Genomic DNA, 12,322 nt, shown 5'->3' on the forward strand with positions numbered 1-12,322 from the left:
TCTGGTGAAAATGAAAGCTTTATTTATTTTTAGCTCACTGGGTCTGAAGGATATCAACCATATTTGACTGGAAGCATGCATCCCTAGGTGGTGTGGATTCAAAATTGTACAAATAGTGGGGCTGAGGGGCAGGGCCAAAAGGGGGCAATTTGGCTATATTGCTGTAAACGACTTCTTCTGTAGACCTATGCCATGGATATCGATCATATTTGGTCGGAAGCATTCATGGGAGGCAGGGATTCAAAATTGTACAAATGGTGGGGCTGACCCCCCGGGCTAAGGGGTGGGGCCAAAAATAGTTTATTACTTGGAAATGGATGAGATCCCCACGGTATAACCATATATACATTTGCTTAGTATAAAGAGAAGAATGCACATTTGCTTCCAGGATGACCCTAGGGTCTGGCCCCACCCTTGGAGACTTAGTTCCTGGGTCATAACTTTTAAACAGTTGAAATCCCCACCCCAAAACTATATATACAAATGCTGGGCATAAAGAGACGAAAGTTTCTTAATCACAGCTTGGAAACAGTTGAGATCCCCACCATATAACTATATATACAATTGCTGAGTATAAAGAGATGAATGCACATATGCTTCAAGGATGGCCTTGGGGACTGCCCCACCCATGGAGACTTTACCCCTGGGTCATAACCTTGAAATGGTTAAGATCCCCACCCCATAACCATACATAAAATTGCTGGGCATGAAAAATCTAATACAGACATGCTACAAGGATTGGCCTTGGGGTCTGGCATATTCCCATGGGGATCTCATTTGGAGAATATTTTGCCATGATTGCTTAGATATCCAGGTGAGCGATACAGGCCCTCTGGGCCTCTTGTTTTAAATGTAAATGTTGGATAAACATATTAATGTGCTTTTCGTAGTAAACATATTTCATATAGTGTTTGTTATAAACATGTTTAATTGTGTTAGTTGTAAACATGTTTAATTGTGTTAGCTGTAAACATGTTTAACTAGGGCCCCATATCGGAGATACGGGTGCCCTTTAGTAATCACTCTGTCTGTCTGTCCGTTCACAAATTTTGTTCCTGGCTGATAACTTTAGTATTTATTGACCAATTTACATGAAACCTTGGTCAAGATGTTCAATTTACATTAGGTTCAAAGGTCAAGGTCAAATTTTACTAATGAGCATTTTATGACATTATGAAGCAAAGTTGGTCAGAATTGAACAAATAGTCAATTGACCAAAGGTCTGGGTCAAGGGTCAAGGTTAAATTTTGTATCTTTTCCCTGATGAACATTTTGTTATGACATTATGGAGCAAAGTTGGTCGGAATTTAACCAAGAGTCAATCGACTTAAGGTCAAGGTCACTGGGACCAAAGGTCAAGGTCAAATTTAGTATCTTTTCACTGGTGAACATTTCGTAATGACCCTTTGAAGTAATGTTGCTCAGAATTTAACAAGGAGTCAATTGACTCAAGGTCAAAGGTCAAGTTCAAATTTAATATCTTTTTACTGGTGAACATTTCGTTATGACACTATGTTGCTCAGAATTAAACAAGGAGTCAATTGACTAAAGGTCAAGGTCACTGGGTCCAAGGTCAAGGTCAAATTTTGTATCACTTTTCCCTGATGAACATTTTGTTATGACATTATGAAGCAAAGTTGGTCGGAATTTAACAAAGTGTCAACTGACTTAAGGTCACTAGGTCAAAGGTCAATGTCAAAGTAAACATGTTTAATTATGTTCGCAGATGATATATTCAAGTGTTTATATAGTAAACAAATTTAAGCCTTCATTGTAAACATATTTAAATTTATTTATAGTAAATATATTCATTTCCATTGTAGTAAACATGTTTACATGCATTCATATTTATCATATTTCATTGTGTTCATAATAAACATATTGAAGTCAATTTCATTGTTGCAAATATATTTCAACGTATTTATTTATCTACATTATCAATTCATATCAAATAAACAGAAATATTTCATGCGTTTATTAAAATATTGGTTAAGAATATGTATTATATACCTTTATACAGAAAAAAAACATGTATGAAAACCTATTTATTTATCAAAAGACTAATTATCCGTTTTGATATACATTATAATTTACACTATGATTAATAAAAACATGACAGGTATTTGACTCACAGAAAGGACTCTAACTCACATTATTGACTAGACTACAACATGTTATCTGAAATGATATTCAATTTTAAATGTATTTGTGGCAAGTAATTTCAATACCAAATTAAAATATAATAACCAACATTCAAGTTAATCATTGCTACTGGCATACAAATCAAATTCATAAAGAAACAAAAGTCTCAATGGGCCTGTATTGCTTACCTAGTTTTATCTCAAACCAGCAATCTTAAAAGTGGACCAAGGTCAAATACATTTCTGCATCCTACTGGCTAAAATGAATCATCCTGGACCATTTGGTAATTTGGAAAAAAGTTGCTTAAAGTGATTTAATAAGATTTGAACCTGTGACCTTGAAAGTAGGTCAATGTCATTTATTTAAACAAACTTGGAAGCTTTTCATCACAGGTTTTACTGGGCTCACAGGTTTTACTGGGCCTTTTGATTATTTATAAGGAGTTGTTTAACAAGAGGCCTACTGGGCCTAGAGCACTCACCTGGTATTAAAACTCGCATGTAGCTTTAAAAGTTGACTAAAATAATGTTACAGGGGAGATATAAGTGTCTATGAGTCATTCAAAATAATTTAACACCTGTGACCTTCAAACTGTATAGCCCTTCAATCGCAGCGTGCAACTTGCCAAATATCACCACTCTAGACCTTTTGTTTATTAAGATGAGGTCATACACTTCACCATGTGACCTTGAAAATTGGTTAAGGTCATTCAGATGAACAAACTTATTAGCTCTTTATTTGAGCATGCTACTGGCCAAATATCATTACCCTAAGACGTTTGGTTATACAATTTTTTTAAGAGAATTGACCTTTTTCACCTTGAAAATAGGTGAAGGAAACTCATTTGAACAAAACTGGTAGCCACTCATCCCTGTATGCTGCAGGCTAGCAATCATAACCCTGGTCCTTTGGGTTATTCAGAAGTTGTTGCAAGTTGTTTTTAAGAAAATTGATCCCTGTGACCTTGAATATGTGTCAAAGTCATTCATTTGAACAAAACTTGTAGCACTAATTCATCTGAGCATGCTGAGCAGAATTTGTTTTAACACAACAGGTCCAGGGAGATGACATTCTGTGAGTAGTATGTATGCTGGGAAGAAGGGCAACCAAATCAGTTCAAATAAATGATCTTGATATTCTTTCATGGTCACTTGGGTCAAATATGTTAAAAGATCTTTAAATAACTTCTTAATAATCACAAGAGGCCCAGAGGGCCTGTATCACTCACCTGGATAATAAAGCAACCATGGGCAATTAATCTGATTACATAAAATCCCTCCAATGGTACAGAAGAAGAAAGATTTTAAAGATTTAAACCTTGAATTCCCTATTTTGCAGAGTATAAATACTGACAAAGTTTCATAAAAATCTGATCTTATTTGATGAAGTTATTGAAATACCCTTCCAATCACTACTCAGTTGCTAATTACTTATGCATGGATCTTGCTTTTTAACTTGGTCTTTGTGTATTTAACCTGCTCGCCATGTTTCATTAATATCTGAAGATATTTCAGCAAGTCATCTTGTGGCAACCTTAGTAAACAGACAGACAGACAGACCTCACACCATAGTATGTCACATAAAAACTTTGACAGATGTACAAAAGTACAAACAACACGAGTGGAGGCTCACATGGATATATACCCGATACATACACCATGTCATAATTATCTCGGGTAATAAGACCATTTAATTTTCCCCAACCATCAAGGTTTTTGGCAAGTGTTTCTTATCAACAACGTCAGGTTTTAAAAACGTAAGTCACTACCTTTCACTAGAAAAATTTAGTCAACTAAAAATTAAAATATCCTATATGTAACTCTGTACTATAATTCTGTCATAGATTTTGTTTCCTCATCATTGTCATCACCAATACCATCCTTGTTGTCCTCTTGTTTCCTCAACCACATTGGCCCCACTATAGAAATGAGGGCGGCCCCTATGGGAGCTGTTATAACGATTGACAGAACAGCAATGGTCAATACCGATGTCCCCAATGCCATCAGCCTGGCATCTCCACGCTTTGTTGCCTCGTCCAAGGCTATTCCACCAATGGCCGCCTGCAACGATGGAAACCTCATTAGTATGGATGTTGGTCAAGCGGAGACAATCATATCGATTAATTAAGGACTTCCCACCCTTCGTAATACACATGTGTTTCTTGTCGTATTTCCGTGTCGACATTTCCGTATTGCGTATCGGGCATTTCAATACCATAGTGTAAATTATAGTAACACCGGGTAAACAATAGTTCACGTGCGTGACGATGATATGTCAACACCCGATATCGAGACTGACCTGGTTAATGTGTAATCACACGTACTTCAGAAATAAAGATTCCGATACAAAGACATAAACTGACTCACAGAAAGACACTGAGGCGAGACCAGACGACTTCAAGAAGGTCATATATGAAGCACATGGAATGCGGACCGATGTGTTTTGTGTACCAACCTAACATGTACATATGTTGCACTTACAGTAGTTCACATGCTCGAGGTCGTTACCATTTTCGGTGTCAAGCGAGTTACGCTCTGTAGAGTAAATCTTTTTTTTTATAATGACACTAACTCTGTTAAAATAGTCTGTTGTAAAAATATCAAGATCCATGTGACTATGCATGTGTGGGTGCACGTGAGAACGGCGTACTAGCGATAGCCTCGGGTTACATATGTACCCGACATATAAATATAACATGCACTAGCGGACTGTGGAATGATTGTCCAAAGTGTGCATGATTGAGAGTAAATTGGTACCATAAAAGAACAATAAATTGTCACTTTTGATATCATAATTTTAATTTCTTTTACCATTTTTGATATGTTCTAAAAGAGATAACTGTCATTGTGCAAATGTTATCCCTCTGCAAAAAGTTCCGATTTTTTTCAAGGAAGACAACTCTTACCATGATCAAAATGATTGTAAAATGTGAAATAAATCTTTGTGTATATTTTGTTCAATTTTCGACTATTTTTGTATGAAACTTTGTGTCCTGTTTGTTTTTACCTTGTAGATAATCACTTTCATCCGTACAATTCAATAAAAAACACTTTGTGTATCAAGTTTTAAATATTTACTTGTACTGTGACCCTGGAGAGTGAGGCTGTAGTACCTGTATTAGGGGGTGTACCTGTTCTGTGACCCTAGAGAGTGAGGCTGTAGTACCTGTATTAGAGGGTTTACCTGTTCTGTGGTCCTAGAGAGTGAGGCTGTAGTACCTGTATTAGGGGGGTTTACCTGTACTGTGGCCCTATAGAGAGTGAGGCTGTAGTACCTGTATTAGGGGATTTACCTTGACTGTGGCCCTAGAGAGTGAGGCTGTAGTACCTGTATTACGGGGTTTACCTGTACTTTGGCCCTATATAGAGTGAGGCTGTAGTACCTGTATTAGGGGGTTTACCTGTTCTGTGACCCTAGAGAGTGAGGCTGTAGTATCTGTATTAGGAGGTTTACCTGTACTGTGACCCTAGAGAGTGAGGCTGTAGTATCTGTATTAGCGGGTTTACCTGTACTGTGACCCTAGAGAGTGAGGCTGTAGTACCTGTATTAGGGGGTTTACCTTGACTGTGGCCCTAGAGAGTGGGGCTGTAGTACCTGTATTAGGGGGTTGACCTGTACTGTGGCCCTATAGAGATTGAGGCTGTAGTACCTGTATTAGGGGGTGTACCTGTTCTGTGACCCTAGAGAGAGAGGCTGTAGTACCTGTATTAGAGGGTTTACCTGTTCTGTGGTCCTAGAGAGTGAGGCTGTAGTATCTGTATTAGAGTGTTTACCTGTACTGTGACCCTAGAGAGTGAGGCTGTAGTACCTGTATTAGGGGGTTTACCTTGACTGTGGCCCTAGAGAGTGGGGCTGTAGTACCTGTATTAGGGGGGTTTACCTGTACTGTGGGCCTAGAGCGTGAGGCTGTAGTATCTGTATTAGAGGATTTACCTGTACTTTTATCCCAGAGTCGGGCTGTAGTACCTGTATAAGAGGGTGTACCTGTTCTGTGACCCTAGAGAGAGAGGCTGTAGTACCTGTATAAGTGGGTTTACCTGTACTGTTACCCAAGAGAGTGAGGCTGTAGTATCTGTATTAGGGGGTTTACCTGTACTGTGACCATAGAGCGTGAGGCTGCAGTACATGTATTAGAAGGTTTACCTGTACTGTGGCCCTAGAAAGTGAGGCTGTAGTATATCTGTATTAGGGGGTTTACCTGTACTGTGACCCTAGAGGGTGAGGCTGCAGTACATGTATTAGAGGGCTTACCTGTACTGTGATCCTAGAGATCCGAGGCTATCGCTAGTATGACGTTCTAGAGAGTGAGGCTTTAGTATCTGTATTAGGGGGTTTACTTGCACTGTGACCCTAGAGAGTCAGGCTGTAGTATCTGTATTAGAGGGTTTACCTGTACTGTGGCCCTAGAGAGTCGGGCTGTAGTACCTGTATTAGGGGGTTTACCTGTACTGCGACCCTAGAGAGTGAGGCTGCAGTACCTGTATTAGAGGGTTTACCTGTACTGTGACCCTAGAGAGTCAGGCTGCAGTACCTGTATTAGAGGGTTTACCTGTACTGTGGCCCTAGAGAGTGAGGCTGTAGTACCTGTATTAGGGGGTTTACCTGTACTGTGATCCTAGAGAGTGAGGCTGTAGTACCTGTATTAGGGGGTTTACCTGTACTGTGGCCCTAGATAGTCTGGCTGTAGTACCTGTATTAGGGGGCTTACCTGTACTGTGGCCTTAGGGAGCCATGCTATTGGGATGAATAACATTTCCTTGACACTGAGACCAGAGAACAGCACTGCTCCAAATGATGCACATAACCTCACAAACAGACCGATCGCCAAGGTTCCCATAGCCAGACCTGCAATCAAAAACACAAGTAAAATTTTAACATTCAAGGTAATGTGTTTCATCAAACTGTGAATTTCCTATTTGTGACATCATAGCTTTAAGTTTTGCATTAGATGTATTTCTGCAAAAAAATGAACTAAAAGAATATTGGTGCCCAACATAAAAGGATCTTTATCTTATACAAACAAGAGTACCGCGGGGCGGAACAATATATGCCCATCGAAAGCCATATAGTTTTATATACTTTCTTACACTGAAATAAGATCTGCATCATTCTAAGTGTGGTTAGCTGACATGCTATAAAAAATGTAGGAGAAAATCTCCGGACAAAAAATCAAATACTGAAAAGAACAAAGGGCAATAACTTTTGCAAAAATCGTCGAATCAAAATTCTTATAGGCGAGACACAACTTCATAGCATGATAATAATGTATACCAAGTTTCAAAGAAATCTGTTGAAAAATGTAGGAGGAGATCTCTGGACAAAAAATCAAATACTGAAATAAACAAAGGGAAATTACTCTTGCAAAAATTGTCGAATCAAAATTCTTTTCAGGGAAACACAACAACATATCAAGATTAATTAGCCTACTAAGTTTCAAAGAAATCCGTCAAAAAATGTAGGAGGAGATCTCCGGACAAAAAATCAAATACTGAAAAGAACAACGGGCAATAACTTTTGCAAAAATCGTCGAATCAAAATTCTTATAGGCGAGACACAACTTCATAGCATGATAATAATGTATACCAAGTTTCAAAGAGATTGGTCGAAAATTGTAGGAGGGGATTGCCGGACAAACAAAAGTTTACGACGGACGGACAACGCCATACCATAATACCACCGTCAAATTTGACGGTCGTATAAAAATTGTCGAAATTAGCTTGATGGAAGTTGAGAAGAAATTGAAAGTTGCAGCCAGAGGCTAGATTACTAATGCCCACCTTGGATTTTAAACTACAATAAATGTAGCCGCAAAAATTAGCAAAAAACTTGTATGACCTTCTGCACCTAGTATAACTCTGCCCCCCCCCCCCCCCCCCCCCCCCCCCCCCNTGTAAAATTCTTATAATTAAATGATTGACAAAACTGCATAAAATTTGCATGAAATCCATTCTTCATAAAAGAACAAAACGTAATGTATAGTTGACAACTCTGTCTGTTGATGCACCAGTCGTTATTTCACTTTTTTGGGGTATTCAGTCCGTATACTCGGTACCAGTACCGATCATGCAAATTGATCATCAATTGGTTTACTACTTCTGATTACAAATCAATTGATTTTGATTTCAAAGCGATTGCCCATCACTATCTTGGTATGGGGATGCTTTATACTAAATCATGTTCATATAGAACGAACTGTACTTTTAAATTACCCTAATTTTTCATCCTTTTTTGTGTCGCCTGTGAAAAGCTGGTGACACATAGGTATTGCTATGTCGGCGGCGGTGGTGGCGGCGTCGTCCGCACAGAGGTTTTCGTGCGATAACTTGAGTTTCCTTAGGCCGATCAAACTCAAACTTCATGCAGTGCTTCCTTACCAAAAGTGCTTGCTTGGGATTGCTTTTCAGGTCCTAAGGTCAAAGGTCAAGGTCACTGTGACTATAAATAGAAAATCTGTTTTCGTGCGATAACTTGAGTTTCCTTGGGCTGATCAAACTAAAACTTAATGCAGTGCTAAGCACAATCTCCCAGCTTCCTGCACAGGCGACACATCCACTTCCGTGGAATTCTTGTTTATACACAACGTATATAACAACGTTTAACTCTTTCAACAACGTATTCCCCTTAGACCAGGGATGTCTTATTTTAAGTTAAAGTCTGTCCACCCATACCCAATTTTCACTTATTTGTCCTCAGTCCTAGCTATGCTCCTTATTAGAGCAACACCATTTGTTTAGAACTTCATTCCCATGACTTTACTTTTGCAAAATCCTCTTTTGATGATAATGATATAGACTGCTTCATCACTAAAGTAAGGCCATAGTCCCTTACTTGGAGGAAACAAAACCTCGGCAGAAAGGAATGAACAAGGTTTACCAAATAGTCAGAAAACCTTCAGCCTTCTTAATGATAATTGATATGAGTGCGATTGTCATTTGGCCAATTCAGTGGAACTTTCAACTATTCCAGGAATTCAACATGTAATCTTCAATGTAGAAATACTGTAAAAAATGCTTTTTTAGAATTAGTAGGCAGCTTATATGAACCAGATTTGATTGTGAAAAATTTGGACACTGGTCTGATTAAAGCAGTCCATTTTCGACATCTAACTATTAAAAAAACATCACTGTCATTTGTGACACCGTCAATTTTTCAAGAGCATATTACGGTGACTAATTCTCAAGGCCCCAGGTTCACATGGGCCAAAGTTCAATGTTAGACCAGAGTATACTGGGAGATGCAATTCCCCGAGTCAGTCGAACAAGTTATACTTCCTTATATATTCATCATCGTCACACAATAAGTGTATTTACAAGTCTTTGTTTCCTAAAGGAGAACTCTGATACTGGCACAAACCAAAGTTTGCCGGAAACTTATTTACATGAACCACTTGACTTTGAAGTGCAGTCATGTCTGTGTGTTCTGTTTATATCCATACACATCCCCTAGTTATATAAAATTGTGTCCCTGTTGCACAATGATTCATCAAAACCTAACTTGGTTAAAATCCTCTGTTTATACAAATTTCATTTCACTTTCCCTAAGAAATAAAAGACAAATTTTGGTTTAAATATCCCTTCATTCTAACGGAACATAAGGAGGATATTAAATATTTACCATTGTTTTCCCCCTATTGGGCCCCGCCCCTTTGGGGTTCTTAACATCCACCATTTTCTCATTCCCACAAAGCAGTTTACCATACATCAATACTCTATTAACTCATTCACACCTGAACACACATTTGAACTCTTCCAATTCAAAGATAGGTATAGTTCATTACAAAATTTTAGGGGTGAATGAGTTAAGACACCAACCCTGTTATGCAACCACTTTTGAGTCTTTCTTTGATACAAATGGTATTTTCAAACGCGACAGAATTTGCCTTTTTCACATGAAATATTTTGTTGTTTATTGACGTATCATGTCACGCCTACTCACGATACAAGTGGTACTTGACTGACTGTCGTCGCCATCGAAACAGGAAGTATTTGCAGCACTTAAAACGGACCAGATTATTCTAAAAGCCTCAGTTACGAGACGTACAATGAGCAGAGGAGAGTCAAGACATGTTCCTATCTTGCAAGCCAGAGCCCAGAGACACTCTGCAACAACAGACTTAATTTATTAGTGTACAGTCGTCATTTATTGCAATCTTAAGCCAAGGAGTCTACAAAGTTTGATGCAGTATGATTAATCGACTACAGAATTCATGATCGATTATAGATATTGTGGATTTTTCCACATAGTGATTCAGTTTCCAACTTTTGTCTTTGCCAGCTAGATACTAACAAATTCAGCAGCAGAATTTTCCTGGTGGTATGTATATTAACATCATCACTGACTTGCTTTAACGTTCAAGCCTGCTTAGGACTATAAATTTCAGATACAGTGTTTGGAGGAAGGTATTTCTTAATATTGTAACATTATTTGTGTTAGAGACTCGCAACAACAGCATGGAGGATTTCACAATGTATCTCTTTAAAACGATTGCTAATTGATGATCCGCTAAGTAATGGTAACCAATGATTGATTGTAAAATTTCATCATATTCCCCATCACTTGCATGGCATACCCATCCTGAATAATTTGTAATGTGGTTTTATATAACTGTGATGCTGAAATTATAATATCAGCTGCTAAGATTCTTTTATACATCTTTTGTGCCCCCCCCCACCCTGCAAAAAAAAAAGTACACCGAATACAGGGTCACCCCCTTTCATTAAGTGGTGCAATGTTTCATTCATTTATCAAATTTTACCAGAGAAATATTGGATTTATTTATATGGTAAAAATTTGCTAATGTTATATCTTAAATTCCCATGTGAAGATATCACTTTTAATATTGACCAATCAGAATGGTACTTTATATTCACTGCAGTTTTTCATACGCAGTTGAAGTGACGATAGAATACGTGATCGCTCTGCTATACCATTGATGTATACACTGAGCATTTGGCTCTGGTGACCTAATTGCTAAAAATGAAATAGATAGAAAATTCAATTGTAGTCCCTTGTATGGCAACTAGGGCTGCAACGATACAAATACCTCAGGATACAATACGTATCGCGGTTCGATGCTTACGATATGATACGTACCACGATACGAATATACTCCTGCTTGGCACTTATGAAAATTATTGGTTTTCTGCTATACTCAAGAAATATATATAGTTATACATAATTTTAATTTACTGTCACGCTCCGCCATTACTATAATAAGTTCTAGACAGGCAACCATCACTGATTTCTGTCATTTCCTATAGATCTATATAAAACAGGAGGTCAACACACTGGTGAATCTGAATAATAAGTAAAAATACAATGTCACATATATGATGCTTGAATTTTTGTATGCTATCAGTCAGCTTTTAGGATAAATCCTCAATGTATTTCAGTGTCTGACAAACACACTCATGTATATACAGATGTATTTAACTTGAGGTTTTTGAAGTAAAACCAATTTTCATGATGTAATACTTACCATAACTTTAGTATGCATATACAATACCTACACCCATCTTTGTAGCCCAAAAACAAAAGATTCAAATATCCCTACCTCCCTACCGTGACGTAACCTCTATCTCGATGACAGAGCCACGGAGTGATCTCCCTTCCTCAAACCCCCTTTTATGGAGCCTAAAGGCAGCCAGGATGAGGAGGCAAGGGGAGGAATACAGGGTGGGACTCCATAAAGTTATGGTAAGTATTACATCATGAAAATTGGTTTTACTTCAAAAACCTCAATTTCATTTCAGTAATAATTACCATAACTTTAGTATGCGAATTCGTCTTACCGTAGTGGAGGCTTCGAATCCAGGCAGACCAGGCTGACGGAACAAACTCGAGACATGCTCAAGGTAGGGAAAAGGTTCAAGGAACCCCCCTAATAAAGCCCCGAAAGTAATTAAAAAATGGAAAACCTCCCCGTGAAACGAGCAGGTGTACCACCGTGGTGCCTGATAGCATACTATTTAAAATCACTGAATTACTGTGGAGGAACAGCCACAGACTGTGCAACCACCACCGGTCCAAGGGAATACAATCCATCAGAATGAGAGGCCAAGGACCGGAGATAAAAATCCGTGAAGGTAGTCTGTCCGCGCCAGAAAGCTGCGGACATGACCTCCTGAAAGGGGGACCCATTGAGGAGGGCCCATGACGCAGCAAGGGCCCTGATCTCATG

At 38.5% G+C, this 12,322-nt stretch overlaps 2 protein-coding genes across 4 annotated transcripts in view; one reads left to right on the forward strand and one right to left on the reverse strand.

Moving 5' to 3' along the window:
- Positions 1-3,395: 3,395 nt before the first annotated feature.
- LOC110467011 (sodium/hydrogen exchanger 9B2-like) overlaps positions 3,396-12,322 on the reverse strand; it is a 50,278-nt gene continuing 41,351 nt past the window's right edge. The window contains exons 9-10 of the mRNA XM_021523872.1: positions 6,851-6,987; positions 3,396-4,202 (exon numbers count right to left, since the gene is read on the reverse strand). Coding sequence (XP_021379547.1) covers positions 3,969-4,202; positions 6,851-6,987 — 371 coding nt within the window. The 3' untranslated portion in view covers positions 3,396-3,968. The remainder of the gene's footprint in view (positions 4,203-6,850; positions 6,988-12,322) is intronic.
- The window catches only part of LOC110467010, a 10,052-nt gene continuing 7,778 nt past the window's right edge, over positions 10,049-12,322 (forward strand). The window contains exon 1 of one of the 3 annotated variants that reach the window (XM_021523868.1): positions 10,049-10,455. The gene's annotated coding sequence lies outside the window, so the exon portion shown is untranslated. Of the gene's footprint in view, positions 10,456-11,797; positions 11,839-11,955; positions 11,997-12,322 lie in introns of those variants that run through there. The other 2 variants (XM_021523869.1, XM_021523870.1) reach the window with 2 other exon arrangements.

The sequence above is a fragment of the Mizuhopecten yessoensis genome, unplaced genomic scaffold (genome assembly GCF_002113885.1).
Source record: "Mizuhopecten yessoensis strain PY_sf001 unplaced genomic scaffold, ASM211388v2 scaffold11153, whole genome shotgun sequence".
In the NCBI taxonomy this organism is placed as follows: domain Eukaryota; kingdom Metazoa; phylum Mollusca; class Bivalvia; order Pectinida; family Pectinidae; genus Mizuhopecten; species Mizuhopecten yessoensis.